We start from the raw sequence: 17834 nt of genomic DNA, 5'->3' as shown, positions 1-17834 counted from the left end.
TGTGTGTGTGAGTCCTGTGAGTCAACAGGAGGACCTGCGGACAAACATCTACGTCCGTCCAAGAAATGCTAAATCTGCGTATAGCTAATTTGAAAATAACAGATTTTCCACCAAATGTATTAATTTGGGCAAAGTATAAATTAGCGATAGCTTTCTCCTCTGTTGTATAGGTGAGAAAGAACGAGAGTTGTCCTCTCCGTCTCACCATATTTTGGGGTGCAAAAATGTATCGAATATTATAAAATGATCGACTTGATTAATAATGTGTATTTTATCATTATGGCAACAATTTTTTTTTACATTGTGGCAATGGACGAAATAAGCTTTGTACCAGCGTTGTATCCATACGTTTGTGTATTTATTTAACCCATTCTGGACGGGAACCCCTTTTGGTGTTTTAACTAAGCATTATGTTATACTTTAGCTATTGAAAAATAGCAGATCTACAAGCTCATAGCACGCCACTGAGTCTGCTATTTTTTTTAAATCGTAAAAATGCGGCACAAATCTTTAAATATATATTCTTTCAGAGCGAACGTTTTTTTTGTTTTGTTTTTTACGTCAGGCCTAGGATGTACAGTATGTGCTGGACTATTACTTTATCATCATTTTAAGTTGTGTAAGATGATGGTAACAGATCCTCAGACTAGTGATGATGGTACAATGCCTTACCAAAATCAAATGCAACTTCAATCACTCCAGTTATTCCAGTCTGGCTTCAAAGACAGTTCCAGGGAAATGTTTAAAGACAGTTCAACATGTCACCCTCAAAGTCTTCTCTTTTTGTTTAATTTTTTTGCTCGCAGTATCTGCTTACCTGGAACTTATACTTCTGTGTTACATTCTATAGCCCTGGGGGATCTGTACCGCCTACAGCCACGACGCTGCACCCATCTAATATCTCTTCTCCCTCTCTCTATCCCCACCTTTTCTTTACAACTTGCCTCAACTCTTGAAAGAAGAGAGAGAAAATGTCAGCCTGACTGGACAAGCACAAAGGCCCACCGCACCATGGCCTGCTGTGGACAGACTGATAGCAGGAACCAAACATAAGTCTGCCAGTTTGAGTGTGTACAGGTATGTGCGTGCGTGCGTGCGTGCGTGCATTCTGCGTGTGTGCGTGTAGAGGAGAAAGTGCAAAGGTGAGCCAATAAAATATATTGAAGCCCTTTAAATACATAACAAATATTTGTTTTATCTATAATTAGTTTAGGCCTACTTAAATGTTTCTCTAACAAGTGGGCTCCACATATATTTTATTTTAATTCTTATTTTTTAGTTTTCAGCCTAATCTTCCGAAAATGTTCAAAACGTGTTTCTGAGTGTTTTCGCCTCTCGGTCATGCTCTAAAAATAGAAATTAAAGCAGTTGTGAATCAGAAGCGTCACTCCCTGTAGCCCATAATGTCCCTGAGAGATGCTACAGCTTGTTAGCGATTAGTGCTCCCGGTCTCTCAGAGGACCACTTGGACAAATCAGTTAGCCATTTCCCTCTGAGGCCCGCGCTAGCTTGCATTAGCATTTAGCGCTCCCATTATAGCGTCAGCACATGCTTCATCGTTTAGCGGGTCCGGGCACTGTTGGTGCTAACAGTCTGGCTGACAGCTAGTGGGCCCCTGTGGGGCCATTTTGGGGAGTCTGGAAACAAGAGGGAGATTGACAGTTTGAACAAGACTGTAGCAGTTTGCGCGCAACGCCGCATGATGTAGGCGAGTTAATGGCTCTTTAGCTCACTAGCAAACACATTAGTGGCCATGTCAAAGACATGTTGACAGACAAATATGTGCCAGCTACGGCACCCAATCAATCTTTCTCTTTGTTCAATGTAGTTAGACAGATGTGGGAAGTGTATTTGGAAATTATTTTAAAACAGTTTAACGTAAATAATTTAAATAAACAATATATATACACACACACATATGTACTGTATATATGTATGTATATACACACACACATACAGGCATATATACATATATATTCATGCACACTCACACTCGCCTCCATCCTCACATGTATATGTATATGTGTATATATATATATATATATATATATATATATATATATATGAATGTGTGTAGATAAATGTACATACATAAGGACAGCATGAATGTATGTATGCACTGTGTAAGCAGACACGGTCTGCTACATGGACTGCACAAATGGACTCCAGGGGTAGGGCCCGACAAGCCTATGGCTTCTCCCTAACCCTTTTTCGGAACGGACAGGACATGACCTATGGACACTATAAAAAAAAAAAAAAAAAAAATTAGAAAAGAAAAAAAAAAGAAAATGATGTAAACTGTGTGCAATGTATGAATGTATGTTCTCCTTCCGAAAATAAACTGAACTGAACTGAACATGCATCAACACACATGCGCACGATATTATATACACATCTATATCATGATTATGTATCAAACATTTGAGCAAATATGTGGATATACTGTCCATAACATGGACTCATCTTCTCAAAAAATGTTCACGCACACACACACACACACACACACACACACACACACACACACACAGATAATGAACATTTGGAGTGGAGCCATCACAGACGCACATATATAGCCATTTAGCGGTTCGACTCTCCAACCTACTCACTAATCACATGAATCATCTATTTGTTGTAAAACATCAGACACACACAAACACACACACACACACACACATACATACATAAAACCATTCCATGCTGCTGTTGGCCTGACAACACATATACACAGTCTCTCTCTCTCTGTGTGTGTGTGTGTGTGTGTGTGTGTGTGTGTGTGTGTGTGTGTGTGTGTGTGTGTGTGTGTGTGTGTGTGTGTGTGTGTGTGTGTGTGTGTGTGTGTGTGTGTGTGTGTGTGTGTGTCATTGGGAATACACAGTGGTGCACTTCACAAGCTCAAGAGGGAAGAGGACCTAATTAACTACAATGTACTAATCACTTAGCTCTCTAATGGATGCACACAAACCATACTCACGTACGAGCAACACACACATAGGCAACGCCGTGTGCATGCAGTGCACACACGGTCATTTGACTGCATCAAGCTCAGATATAAAATAAAAAAAACATTCTCCACTTTTGTTTTCTTTCACTGAACACATAGACATCTTCTGCATGTTAACAAACATCCATGCCAACAGTATCACAGGGTGTAAGGAAATCATAATTCTTGTTTATGAACCTGCGTTATGTGACAGGACATTCCAAGCGCCCATAAGAAGTGTTGTTAGTAGTGTGTAGTTTGTGTAGTGTGCGTGCGTGTGTGTGTGTGTGTGCGTGCGTGCGTGTGGTGCGTGCGTATTACAGAAGCGGTCGCTGGAGCCGGGCTTAGCCACCTTAGGGGACATGATGGGGAAAGGTGCAGTGGGGTCAGGTGTCTTAAATGGAGAAAAATCCAATAATTGTAACCGTCCAGAGGGACGCTGAGCTTTTGGGGAGGCTCGAGACCTGTTATTACTCTTTCTTTTTGCTCTCCCTCTTTCATTTCATCCCCTTAATTCCAGGGTGGGGTTAAGAAAGGGAGTGAGCGAGCCGGGGAGGCACAGGGGAGTTGATCTTGCTGTTAAAGTATGTCTTTGTAATTAGCTGAGTATTAGCGCTGGTGACAATGCAGAGGAGCCCCCGACTAACGCTCCACTCATTTCCTGAACTTAATCCCACCGCTTACTGCTAATAGCACGCGCATGCACGTGAGCGCACACACACACACACACACACACACAAACACACATGCACAAACACTCACATTCATGTGCACACTCACTACCGTAATTAACTGCGGTATATAATAGAGCCAGGACTCCATAGGCAAAGGATAGGGTACAGCCAGCAGCTCATGTCCCTGTTGTGCTCGGTCATAATGGCGCTTTAGTGCAGGGAAAGCCTGGAGTGCATGCAATGTGAATGTGAATGTGCAATTGTGCATGTGTGTAGTATGCGTGTGTGTGTGTGTGTGTGTGTGTGTGTGTGTGTGTGTGTGTGTGTGTGTGTGTGTGTGTGTGTGTGTGTGTGTGTGTGTGTCTGACTGTGCATTAGCGTCAAATTGTCCCGAGTGCAGAGGGCACAGTAAAATCCTCAGTGTTTGAGTGTGTCCAAATGGAACCAAAACGGACCGGTGTTCTATTTGTACTCTCAGAGTTAAATTTAGAACTGAGATTTTTACATTGTGGAGACTAGTGTTTACTTTCCGAGTGTCTGGAAGTGTCTCTCACCCCTGTGATACTTCATAGCTCGTGGGCAAGTTCGTTCACACACACACACACACACACACACACACACACACACACACACACCACCACCACCAGTGCACATATGAAGGTGACAGGAGGTGAACAACAATTACTTTCTATTAAGTCAAGCAGTAACTCCTCCAATGTGCCCTGAAGCCACTTACGTCTTATGTACATCCAATCACCCATTACTCTAGCGCGCGCACACACACACACACACACACACACACACACACACACACACACACACACACACACACACACACACACACACACACACACACGCACACAAACGCACACAAACGCACACAATTAGTTAAATTACAGAGTGAAAGACCATCGCTGTGGCATCACATAGCTGAATGAACTCTGCAAGGGTGGCATTTCAATCTACTGTACGCTGCTCCAGTAAGATAGTAAACAACCCACAGAAATAGCAAAGATTTCTGAAGGTATAAAAGAAAAGCTATGCAATTACACGGTTGAGCAAATAGTGTGCTTGTTCTAGGCGTGTAACGATACATTTTAACAGCGATACGATACGTACAGTATCAGGATACATGGCTGACGATACGATACATGGACGATATTGGTTCATTATGGCGATACGATACGATTCAATGATTTGAAATTGACACAGTAACTATTTAAAATGCATTGGCATTATTTTAAGCTAAGTAATTAAACCCCTCTTTAAATTCTTTCTCCTAAAAATTGCTAAATACCACGCACAAAAATGTAGCATCGATACAATCAATTATTTGCATAGCAAAACAATTCGATACCGATTATTTGCATTGCAAAACGATATACGATTCGATGCATAGTCAATGTTGCCGTTTTCATTTCGATATACCTCGATTCTTGAAATTAAAATGGGTTTTTTCGATGCAGTTACTATATCGTTCCTCCTCTCAGTGTGGAATACAAGACACCAACCATCAGGCGTATTTATTTACTGTGCTCACCCCAAAGAAACCAGCAGGAGGAGACTACTATTAATAAACCTGAGTCATTCCATCTGTTCCATATCAACAAAAAAAATTCAGAAATTTATATTGGACAATGATAGAGGAAATATATTAATAATACCCCCATAATACCTAGACTGGAAAACACAAATGTGCCAGAGCTAAAAAGGAAATAGCAGCAGGTATATTAGTCTGGCCATGCCAGGCTACAAAATACTCTCATCTCCTACTAGTACATATTTTTTTACTAAAGAGGATACATGCACAGGAAAGACAATGAGCCTCAAATGTGTTCCTGCCTCCTGCCGGAATCCGATGGAGCATTAGTCCGACATGCGGGAACAACAGTCTGGAACATGCGCTGATCCCGTGCTTGCGGTTATGGTTAGGTTAGGGTTTGAGGTATAGGTTGTCGTCTAATGACTGTCGGACAAATAATAGTGTCGGAACTAAAGCCTGTACCCGTTCCTGCCTTTTATTTATCAGCCATTGGCCTTTCCATCAAAACGCACAGCCACGAAAACCATGCCCATTTTCATCACATCTAAATAGTTTTTCTCATGAAGACAATCTGGTATACAGCTGCCTAAATCCATTCTGCTATACCATATAAACTGTGGACATTTGTGGTATGCTTCCAGACAAAGGCCCCCGGGACTCTGATACGGCAACTTTTAGGCCAAAAGGTTCAGGTTTGTGACATAGGACACATAGAAGGACACATCATCACTCATGTTTTTGTGTATTTATATAATTCACTTAATTGAGAAAGAAATGTAAACAGCACTGTTCTTCTTAACAACAACAGTCTATTAGTCCGTCTCTCTGATTGTGTATAGCCTATACACAATACACAATTCACGTGTGCGAAGTGCGTGCGTGCGTGCGTGCGTGCGTGCATGCGTGCGTGCGTGCGTGCGACTGCCAGCCTCTGGTCTAGCGCTATTGTCTAACAAAGGCTAATTAGCACTATGGCACAGAATAATTTGCATAATTATGCAAACAGGGCTCCACTAAAGGCTTGGCACAAGGGGAAGCTACAGGGAGGCTCTATTAAAAATAAAACACATATGAACACGTGCACGGTGCTCACATACATACAAACACAATGCGCATTATATGTATACACACACCCTTTTCCACCACTTTGGTTCTAGAACTGGTTCCATTCTAGATGATTGGAACCTTGATGCTTTCACAGCTGGCCATTTTTTGGTTCCAGTTCCGAACCAACATTTAGGGTTCTGAACCAATTCATTTTCAGTGAAACACTCTGAACTGGTTCAACATTAGGTGGTTGGTTCAACTGGTTCAACACCAGTGGAAAAGGGGCCACAGAGCAAACAGGTGAATATATGCGCGGAAATGTCTGTCACTGAGCCATACACGCACTAGATGCACGCGCACACAGACACAGACACAGACACACACACACACACACACACACACACACACACACACACACACACACACACACACACACACACACACACACACAGTAAAGAAGTCTCTGATAGAGGTGATTAACACAATCATTCGCGGGATTCCTTCAAAATAGGAGCTCTGGGGAGGCGGGAAAACATGGCCGTTTTTATTCCTTCAAAATAGGAGCTCTGGGGTGGCGGGAAAACATGGCCGTTTTACTCTGAACCCCCCCCCATAGCCACATAGAAAGCATTCCTCGGAGTCGACATGAGGTACACTGCACATTGCTGGGATAAAGTAGACCTTTTAAGCAGTTACCATTACTTATAAGAGTACTGTGCACCCTAGCTGTGCTCAAGCAAGGTCACAAGAGAGACAGAAAGATTTCTATATAGTGTCTGGAAAAGTAGAGACACGTCAGAATTCTCCAGGACAGAAAACCCTCTGGCCTGCGCTTCAAGGGGCGCCCCGACCCACGGACTGATTATGATCGAATCTGATTTGTGATGTAACAGGTCGTATTTGCTTTCATGTGTCTTTGCTGTTCATATTGCATATCACATGACCATTCATTTTGGGATAAGCAATAAAATATGCCAGTTCTTATGATTCCATGACTTATGTTTACAGCCTGTTTATTGGACTATCTGATGACTCTCGTACGATAACGACGCATCAGCTGAAGCTAGCAATATGGGACTGTTCCAGGGATTGAGAGAGAGAGACACCATACCAGTAGCCTTTGCTTGAACCCCGTAGTGGTGACCGGACACCCCAACAAGCTCATATTAAAACCCTTCAAATGTCAACAAGTCATAAGCCTAAACCCTCACACACACACACACACACACACACACACACACACACACACACACACACACGCACGCACACACGCACGCACGCACGACCTGATGTGTTCTTTAGTCAGCCTGGAGGGCCCGGTATTGTGAATTGTGTCCAAAAATCTTAATCCAAGGCAGGAAACAAGCACCTCTAAAACCCTAAACAACAGCCTTGCAAAACAGCCCTCCGATGACAAGCAGCCATGGTCAGCTTAGAACCAGCGAGGTCGGCGGGTCAGGGTTCACAAAGTGCACAGTAATCAAGCCCACCGCGTGTTATTGTCTGAATGGAAACCCCAGTTGTTCTAATTCAAATCAACGCTGAAAACATAGCATTCAAATTTGACTTCATTCTTTGTCGTGTAATAAAGTATCTCTAAAGTGTCTATAAAGTGGTTACGTCTACACAAGACAAAACAAGTGTAGTTTATAAGAAGTGTAGAACAAAGTATTCCAAATGGAATTATGTCTCTGATCAATGCTGCACACGAATGTGTGACTGAGTCACCACACTTGAGATAAACACCTATATTATTTTTGAAGTGGAGATGCATGGCAGTAACTAAGCCTTTAGTATTTGGTATACACATTTGCAGAAGTGGACACGTTTGTTTTCTAAAAACATCTTCCTGACTGACAACATTGGCAAAAAAACGTCAAAAAAAACCATTGACTCTAGCTTATCGTCAACTTAAGAAACAGGGTATTGTTCAAATACGGGGAGTGGGGATGTGGCAAAACAAAATAGCCCGGGGAGTGGGTCATGATTTTGAAGGGGGGGGGGCATCGGTTTTAAGCTGAGTCCACACATTTTGGAGGCGGTGGGCTAATCCTAGCCAGGCGTTTTAGCCTGCTATTCAGGAGGACAAGGACCCCTAGGATTTGGACTTGTCCACACCTCAGGGGTGGGGGCGATTACAAAGATGGTCAAAAAGGTGGGTGTCGGGATGTGATATTGTGTGTGTGCACTCGTGTGTGTGTGTGTGTGTGTGTGTGTGTGTGTGTGTGTGTGTGTGTGTGTGTGTGTGTGTGTGTGTGTGCGCGCGTGCACGCCCAGAGGGTTTCTTTCTCTCCGTTCCCCCTCCTACATACCCCAGGGCTCTGACAGGGTCACCTCTGGGGCTTTCAAAGCCTCCTCTCAACCAATCCTAATTGATCTCACGCATTACTTGCCCCAAATCTCTCCCCCCAAAGTCTCTGACAGAGACGACAGAGAGACACAGGGAGAGAGGGAGGGAGGTGACTGGCTCATTGTCTGAGGAAGGTGTTCCCCTTGCACCACTCCAGTGACTCTCCTCTCTCTCTCTCTCTCTCTCTCTCTCTCCACACACACACCAGCAATGTCTCTTCTATTCTCTCCTCCCCTAACCCTTCCCTCTCTCTCTCCTCCAGCTGTGCTAATCCACTGGCCAGGTCAGGAACTCAGTTACCCATCTGGCCATGCACACCTCCAGCTGAGAGAAGTGGGGTAATGGAGGGGTGGAAGAGAGGAGGAGACGGAGCCGGTGAGAGAGAGGGGGAGGAGGATGGAGGAAGTGAGCGGGTTGTGAAAATAAGAAGAAAAAAAGAGATGTTGGGGGAGAGATGGGATTGGGAGAATATATACTGTACACAGTATCTGAACATGGAGAGCTCCACTTGTCCCAGAGAGAGAACACACAACACCCTCTCTCTCTCCCTTTTCCTCAGATCTCTAAATGTAAAAAACAAAGATCACACCTGTGTGAAGTGAGGGGCGCTCTAATCATATGACCTTATATACCAACCTTGAAACATACTTAACAGACGTTAACTTAGTTAACGTCACCAAGAATGGTGGTTCCCTTATTAGCCAAGGGTTTCCACCGACATACCGGCAAGACATACCGACAGGCCAATTTGCTCAGACAACATATGACGTAAATTCTCCATTCATTGTCAATGGCATTGTGTTAGGACAGAGTCTACACTATAGCCGTATATCCCATTTCGGGGCGGGAACCCCTTTTGGTGTTTCAAGCATTACGTTATTCTTTAGCTATTGAAAAATAGCAGATCTACAAGTTGGCGCGCTACAAGCTCGTAGGTCTGCTATTTTTGAAAATTCGTGAAAATGCGGCACAAATCTTTGAAAATTGAACATATTGAACATTTCAGAAGACTTTTTTTGAATTTCGACGTCAGGCCTAAATGGTTTTAAGGAGGGGCTACTATAGCACCCCTCAAAAATAGATGGATTCTTTCTGGTCTGTCCTCATGTAGAAGGGGGGGTTAATCCCTTCCAGTGGGATGCAGAGAGGTCTGCTGCTGTGAAGCCGTGACCTGTACGCCTTAATCAGAGTTCATGCCATGGACAGCCCCTAGCCATGGCCTTCGCCTCTGACCCATGACTTACACGGAGTCATCTGGTTGGTTAAAGACCACCTATGACCTTTGCCAAGAACGAGTGCCAGACAAAGGGTCTATAACTAAAGGGGAAAGGACCACGTCCATGCAGGGTGCAAGTGGATTTGGTTTGTTTCCAAAGAGTGGGCCAAACCAATAATTCTATGGTTGATGTTTTTTTCCAATGGTTCTAAATTCTGATTGAATGTAGTGAATGCATTTTCAGGTCGCGATAACAATTTCATCCAATCAGGAGAGAGAACTCATACAGGTCAGGATACGATACAGGATACACAAGTGAAAGTGAAGACAAAATTGGAACTGGAACACTATACATTTTAATAAACTGATAAATATGAAACCTCTGGTACTGAAGTGTAGCAGTTATTATGGTGGTGGTATGCTGATCATGTATTATATTATCATGAGAATACCGCTTTTAGCACTTACAGCTCCTTGCCTCCTTTAATTACCAATTAACCAAAATAAATCTATAGTATAATAACAGAAAAAGGTTACGATCAGATTCCAGCTACAAACTATTAAAAAAATCACACCTGTGTGAACCGAGTGGTGCAACTCCCCTCTCTCTCTCACTCCCCCCCCCCCCCTCCTCCTCTCTCTCTCTCTCTCTCTCTCTCTCTCTCATTAGCAGCCAACAGTGCAGCACTATCCCTCTCTCTGTTTCTGCACAACAGCGCCCCTACTGGTACTCATTATACTGGTGCTCATTAATGAACACATAGGTGAACACATAGGTGAACAGTGAACACGGACATTGCTGTTCCTTGGAGTGGTTGCACCACTCAAAAAGAATCACACCCGTGTGAACTGAGTGGTAAAACTCTGTGTGGGGGTCCCCGGAACTTCCAGACCCGCAGGAACGCGCCCAGGTTGCCGACGAGCCGCCCTGCGTCCGACACGGTCGAGAAATGACAGTTACCGCGTGGGGGCAACCCCTGGGCGCCCGGGGAGTGAAAGGCGGTTCTTTAAACTCCACCAGAACCGGAGGGGCAGGAGCATTGTAATTGGCTGGGAGTTTAGATCTCATACCCTGAACAGACAGCGTGCACCCAATTGGCTAGTTCTGGTCCAAAGCCTCATGGGATCCCATAGCCCTGGAGACACGTTTGCTCTGCGATTATTCATTCACAAATCTGATGTAGTTGCCATTGACCAATTTGACAAATATTCTGGGATCGGCCTTGCTTGGCAGCACATTAGTTTGCGGGATTAGCAGCCAATAGACACACAGGTACATACAAAAGCAATTGCAATATCTCTGCCTGCCTGGTAGAGATAATAAAAAGGTCAAACTTTATGTACTCACAGACGTTGCCGGTGTTATCAAAGCTGGTGAGGACGTCGTCCACCCTGAGAGGCCCCAGGTTGTCTCTGAAAGACGCACAAATGATTGATTGATTTATTGATTGATTGAATACTTTATTAGACAGAAAGTTAAACAGCACGAGGTACAGTCAGACATTTAGGCTATTAAGGATAACACAGAGGATGCTACCATAGCCAGGAAGAATACTAGAAATTATAGTCTCACGTAGCCAGTACTGTACATCCAGATATGACCCTCAGTCTTTGCATTGGCTTGATCTACAATACAGTTATTAGCCTGGGAGCCAGTCACCCATAATTTATGTCATGACATACTATTTATTTGTGTTTTCTCTATTCATTTGATCATTAATGTCCACAGAATGAGAGGTCTGCTCTGCCAGAAACATTGTGGATTTCTTTTTTTTTTCTTTTTTTATTCAAGATTTCAGGGTATACAGTGAATCAGATAATATAACAATATATGTGACACACCCATGCGGGACATACCAAAAAGATAACATGTACATATAAATGTCATAACCACCATTATGCAAAATATTGTGGTAGCATAAAAGAAAAATAAATTGTATAGTCCTATACTAACAGGGAAGTGACACTGACAGTTGCAAACAAAAACAAGACAAACGACTAGACAAGACACAACATGGCATGGTCATTGGTCACCCCTCCAGAACATAATGGACGTGGCAGTGCATCCACACATGGTTCCTAATAATAAATATACTGGACAACCCAGCTGCGTCGGAGATCACGTCTAGCATGCTCAGATTCAGGTTTAAACCATAGACTGTAAAAAATATGGACAAAGCGTTCGCCGGGTCTAACATGGACGTAAAATGAAGCCTGTTATTCCTGCACTGTAAGTCGCCATCTTTCTAGATCCGTTTGGTACCAGCTGGCCATTGGCTGGCTCCGTTTTGGACCAGCTGGCCATTGGCTGCCCAGACAACGAGGCGGGACTTACCCCCCCTTCTTCTCCGTTGGTTTTTATTTTGACTCGAGTGGGAGGGGAATCCCGATCATAGACTGTAACGGTAGCCACGCCCCTCAGAACATACGCGATGTTTTTTTTTCTTTATGGTCATTTTTTTAATTAATGGGACCATAATTTTCCAAAAAGAATATTATGACATTAGAAATGAGACTTTAAACTAGTGACTGGAAGAAGAAAGTATTCATGACCATGTTTATTAAGGTAATACAGTCTAGGTGTCAGGAACACCTCTGTATTTGGACCCGTATGCAGAAATCCAGGCAACAACGTCTTGCACTCAAGCACTTTTATTTGTAACTTAGGTCGCATTCATACCAGAGAGCTTTGCTGCGATTAAAACGAATCCTGCTGCGCATTGTCAGAAAGTGCGCTTCGTTTGGCAGGTGTGAAGGCTCATTCGAATCCTAATGCGCAGCAAATAACCGCATTTTACTCCGTCCAAAAACGTGGGTTTCGCTTCGCTTCGAATCGCACTTGACTACGATTCGGTGCAGGTGTGAATGCAATCCGCAGTAAATAAAGGAAATGAAGCAAACATAATGTGGCGGGTGAGGAGCTGAACACAGTTGGAGACGGTTAAGGCATATTTTACGCAGCGCAAAGATGTCCCGTTACTGTGGATAGACGTGGTCGAATAAGGAGACTGAAGCCCTGATCGAAATGAGGACGTGTAGGCTACATTAATCAATTGCTTAAGAAAACACATAAAAACACTGCAGTGTATTATAGCCTACATAATATTCTGTCTGTCTGTCTGTGCGTGCCGTAAACATGGAGTGCTGTCACTGTGTGGGACTGGGGAGTTATATCAGTGCGCTCATGCAGCGCTGTGCCTCCATGCCCAAAAGAACAGTGTGTGGCGGCTGCGTGCGTAGAGAGAGAGAGAGAGAGGGGGGGGGGTCCCAGGCGGCACGACACATGCACGTTATGAGTGTAATTTTATCACCATAGATTTCACTGTGTCTGTGTAGGCTATAGTTTATGAATGGAACACATTGATAAAGGTCCCCCCTGCTGCGTTTCCAATTGCTGCGAATGACAGTGTGAAGGCAAACCGCAGCCAGTTAAATATGCAAGAACCTCAATTCCCCGCCCATACGGATCTGAGTCTACCGAAGTATTAGGTGAGAATGTGACCTTAGAAAACCCTCCCAGGGCATACATAACAGAAAGACCCACTCTTGGGCACACAGTGTTATAATTGAGCAACCTAACCAATAACACAGAGTCCCTAATATACCTCCATGCTCATTAACAAAAGTCTCTTCAGCTTAGAAGCACAGGTGGACACAGTCTCACAATCAGCCAGGGAAAGGGAGGCAACAGAGGGGCAAAGGTAGGGACGGCGGTCCAGGCGTGGTACGTCCTAGGACAGGACGTGACACTAGGTGAAGTTGGGCCAAAATACATGGGCCTCTATGGAGCTATGGGGCTTTTTGGGTCCAGTCCAGCGCCACAACAGGCCATTATATGAACTACCGATTTCAAATGAGGCTTCACGAAATATCTGGCTGACTGCCCCCCTGGTTTAAACTCATTCAATCTGGAATAGCTTGGAAACTGCAAGTCATTTACTAGTGCGAGGAAGGGGCCCCATGTGTCCTCACATTTGGATACCGAGCCTCTCAGGGTACATCACATTTTTTTCTAATTTAATAAAAGTGGAGTACATCTCTAATCCAGTGAAGATGGGTTGGGGGAGCAGAGGACTTCCATTTAATCAGAATGAGATGCCTAGCTAAGAGAGTGGTAAAGGCCACCAAATGAGCTTTGTATTTTGCCAGTAATAGAGTAGGGGGAGAAATTCCAAAAATAGCCGTCATTACATTTGGTTCAAATGGTATCAAAGATCTCAGTCCAATACCTACGTAAAGAAGGGCATGACCAAAACACATGTATATACGTGGCAGGGGCAGAGCGACACCTATCACACAGGGGATCAATATCGCCTATTGAAAATATATAAGAAATGTTTATTTGAAAGGGAATATTTTTCAGATAGCTGTTGAAAGGAGGCAAATACAATATACCAATATACAGATCCCTGAGATTCGTAATACCAAGTGATGACCATAAAGAGAAGGCAATAAGGCATTATCACTCAGATGGATGTGATAAACTTTATCACATCCACTTTATTTTATTCAATAAAGGGTTTGCTGCTATTGGGTCGAAGAAGGACTGAGACCAAAGTGGCGCCTGAATTGACTAAATTTTTTTTGTGTGGATTTGACAATAATATTCTTAGAATAGGGGGTATAAGAGTCTAGAGAACATTATGGTTATGGCAATTTTTGTATACCACACCATAGACAACCAATATGGGAAAAAGTAGCATGTGGAAAAAGGGGAATATCTACACTCTCTTAATAAAGTTTGAGTTTCTTTAGCAGTCCACCTAGAGAAACGTGTGTGTGTGTGTGTGTGTGTGTGTGTGTATGTGTGTGTGTGTGTGTGTGTGTGTGTGTGTGTGTGTGTGTGTGTGTGTACCTGAGGAATGCACTGTACTCGGGAAAGGAGACACTTTGGTACTCCACCCATTGACCATCCGAGGGCTCACAGGGGTATTTGGTCACGACCCTTGACCTTGTGAAAAGGTTAAAGGAGGAAAACCTGCGGACGGACACCTGCTTGATCTCTGGATTGTCCACCTGCTTCTTACGCAACACCTGAGGAAGAGAGAGAAGTGGGATGGAACACTGACAAACAATGCAGGCACACCACCCGTCGTGGCCAATCCGATCGCTTGGCTCAGGGCTTGGCTCAGGGCCGATTCATACATATTCATACTAACTGAAAATTTCTGACGAGCCGAAATCCTTTCGACACTACAGCGCCAAAACAGCGGTAAAATAGGAGTATGAATCGGCCCTTATGCCGCACTTGTACACAACTGAAGCCCAATTCTGCAAACAGAGCTATCCGAGTTGCATTTTTACCAATATGTGAATCAGTTATGATAATTCCATACTTATAGATATGGTAAGATAAAGGCCATCCTTGGCACCAGCAACACCAAACGTGCTACATTAGCCTACATTTGGCAAAGTGGCGAAATATAATGAGTAGGGCATGAGAATATGTTGGCTCAGACAAGACAGACAGACAGGGAGAGACACAGACCGATAGACAGACAGGGAGAGACACAGACCGATAGACAGACAGGGAGAGACACAGACCGATAGACAGACAGGGAGAGACACAGACCGATAGACAGACAGGGAGAGACACAGACCGATAGACAGACGGGGAGAGACACAGACCGATAGACAGACAGGGAGAGACACAGACCGATAGACAGACGGGGAGAGACACAGACCGATAGACAGACAGGGAGAGACACATACCGTTAGACAGACAGGGAGAGACACAGACCGTTAGACAGACGGGGAGAGACACAGACCGTTAGACAGACGGGGAGAGACACAGACCGTTAGACAGACGGGGAGAGACACTGACCGATAGACAGACGGGGAGAGACACAGACCGATAGACAGACGGGGAGAGACACTGACCGATAGACAGACAGGGAGAGACACTGACCGATAGACAGACAGGGAGAGACACTGACCGATAGACAGACGGGGAGAGACACAGACCGTTAGACAGACGGGGAGAGACACAGACCGTTAGACAGACAGGGAGAGACACAGACCGTTAGACAGACGGGGAGAGACACAGACCGATAGACAGACGGGGAGAGACACTGACCGATAGACAGACAGGGAGAGACACAGACCGATAGACAGACAGGGAGAGACACAGACCGATAGACAGACAGGGAGAGACACTGACCGATAGACAGACGGGGAGAGACACAGACCGATAGACAGACAGGGAGAGACACAGACCGTTAGACAGACATGGAGAGACACAGACCGATAGACAGACAGGGAGAGATACAGACCGTTAAGACAGACGGGGAGAGACACAGACCGTTAGACAGAGAGGGAGAGACACAGACCGATAGACAGACAGGGAGAGACACAGACCGTTAAGACAGACGGGGAGAGACACAGACCGTTAGACAGACAGGGAGAGACACAGACCGATAAGACAGTCGGGGAGAGACACAGACCGATAGACAGTCGGGGAGAGACACAGACCGATAAGACAGTCGGGGAGAGACACAGACCGATAAGACAGACGGGGAGAGACACAGACCGTTAGACAGACAGGGAGAGACACAGACCGATAAGACAGTCGGGGAGAGACACAGACCGTTAGACAGACAGGTATACTATGGAGTAGTCGTGCCGTGCGTAGCCAGACAACTATTCCACAATGTCTGAATGCTTTTGAATGTGGGAGGCAACAGTCTGACTCAAAAGACTACCTGTATGGACTATGGAGGGATTCATGTCACTATATAGTATTATTTATTACCCCCACATCTGTTACTTTCCATCACAAAGCACAATATTTGCAGAAGCTATAAAATTTAAGTCATGCAATTGAAACACTAAAAACATTCAAGTGGAGCTTGGTTGAACCTGATCTTACCTGTAATCTATCTACCCAGTTTTGAAAGTCACAAGACTGCACCTTACACAGGACATCTGTGATCACACAGAGAAACACGAGTCGTGCTTTCCATGGTGCCATTTGAAAGAGATTAGATCGACTTATTGGGTTTGGTCTCTGAAACTGATCCTGACACCTTTCTCTTGCCATCGGACCCCTGGAAACATCCGGAAATCAACTCACGTCGTTGTCTATGACCAGACTTAAAGAGATTACGTATTAAGTATTGGAAGTGTGTGTTTAATCATGCCTTGGTGCGAAACAAGTGATAGTTAAAAAGATTAATTAAAGCACAAGGGACTCTCTCCTGAGTCCTGACAAGACAAGAGCCCCATGGAAATACCGCATTATATAATCCCAGAGGACTGAGGCATGCTGAAAATAGGTTCCTGCAAGTGTGCCAGTGAAAATGCCCATGTAAGGCAAAAAAAGCAAAGACCTGTTGCTACTGTAGTTACAGTATAGTACCCTGTCTGTCTCCTGGTTGTAGTTTATAGTCTCTTAAACCATATGACCCTTGGTGGTATTTGTAGATCGTAAAATGAAATGTAAACAATATGTTTCTCAATACGTTTTGACGTTTGTGGACATAAACATCCCTCAGTCAGATATATATATTGCTGTCACACTCTAGACAGTAAAATGCGCAGTGTGCAATGCCAGCACGTTCATAAAAACTGTATTTGCAGCAGTACAAGACGTTAGGCTATACCTGTCGCAGCAGCGTCCATCTCGCCCGGGCCACATCAGCACCAGAGGTCGCGGAGGGATGGTTCGCGTCACCACCGGCATCTTTCTCCCCAATTTCGGGCGGAGAAGAAGCCGGTTGGTTTTTATCTGCAGTCCCTGACGACGACAACAATGCCCCGTCGTCCATGTTATAACGGGGGTGAGAGAGGGAAATTACACCGGGTGGAGTGAAAGTGTAAACAAAAAATATCTGTCTCTCTACGTTCTGTCTGTAGCAGCAGCAGCAGCAGTCGTAGTCGTCGGGGTGGTATGCTGTCGAAATGGAAAGGTTTTTTTGTTGTTGTTTTCTTTGGGGTTTTTTTTGTTGTTGCTGCTGAATGAAACCAACACCAAAAGCCCGAATATTCCTCCTCCGGTCCTGCTTACACCTGCAACCTGTTACCGA

General features: G+C 44.4%; 1 protein-coding gene across 1 annotated transcript in view; it reads right to left on the bottom strand.

Annotated features, from left to right (window-relative positions):
• camkmt (calmodulin-lysine N-methyltransferase) overlaps positions 1 to 17832 on the bottom strand; it is a 137605-nt gene extending 119773 nt beyond the window's left edge. The window contains exons 1-3 of the mRNA XM_083774758.1: positions 17412 to 17832; positions 14666 to 14844; positions 11159 to 11223 (exon numbers count right to left, since the gene is read on the bottom strand). Coding sequence (XP_083630884.1) covers positions 11159 to 11223; positions 14666 to 14844; positions 17412 to 17576 — 409 coding nt within the window. The 5' untranslated portion in view covers positions 17577 to 17832. The remainder of the gene's footprint in view (positions 1 to 11158; positions 11224 to 14665; positions 14845 to 17411) is intronic.
• Positions 17833 to 17834: the final 2 nt, after the last annotated feature.

Source organism: Protomyctophum parallelum, assembly GCF_964188405.1.
Source record: "Protomyctophum parallelum genome assembly, chromosome: 10".
NCBI classification, from domain to species: domain Eukaryota; kingdom Metazoa; phylum Chordata; class Actinopteri; order Myctophiformes; family Myctophidae; genus Protomyctophum; species Protomyctophum parallelum.
The sequence above is the reverse complement of the archived record's forward strand: the minus strand, read 5'-3'. Positions and strand labels throughout refer to the sequence as shown.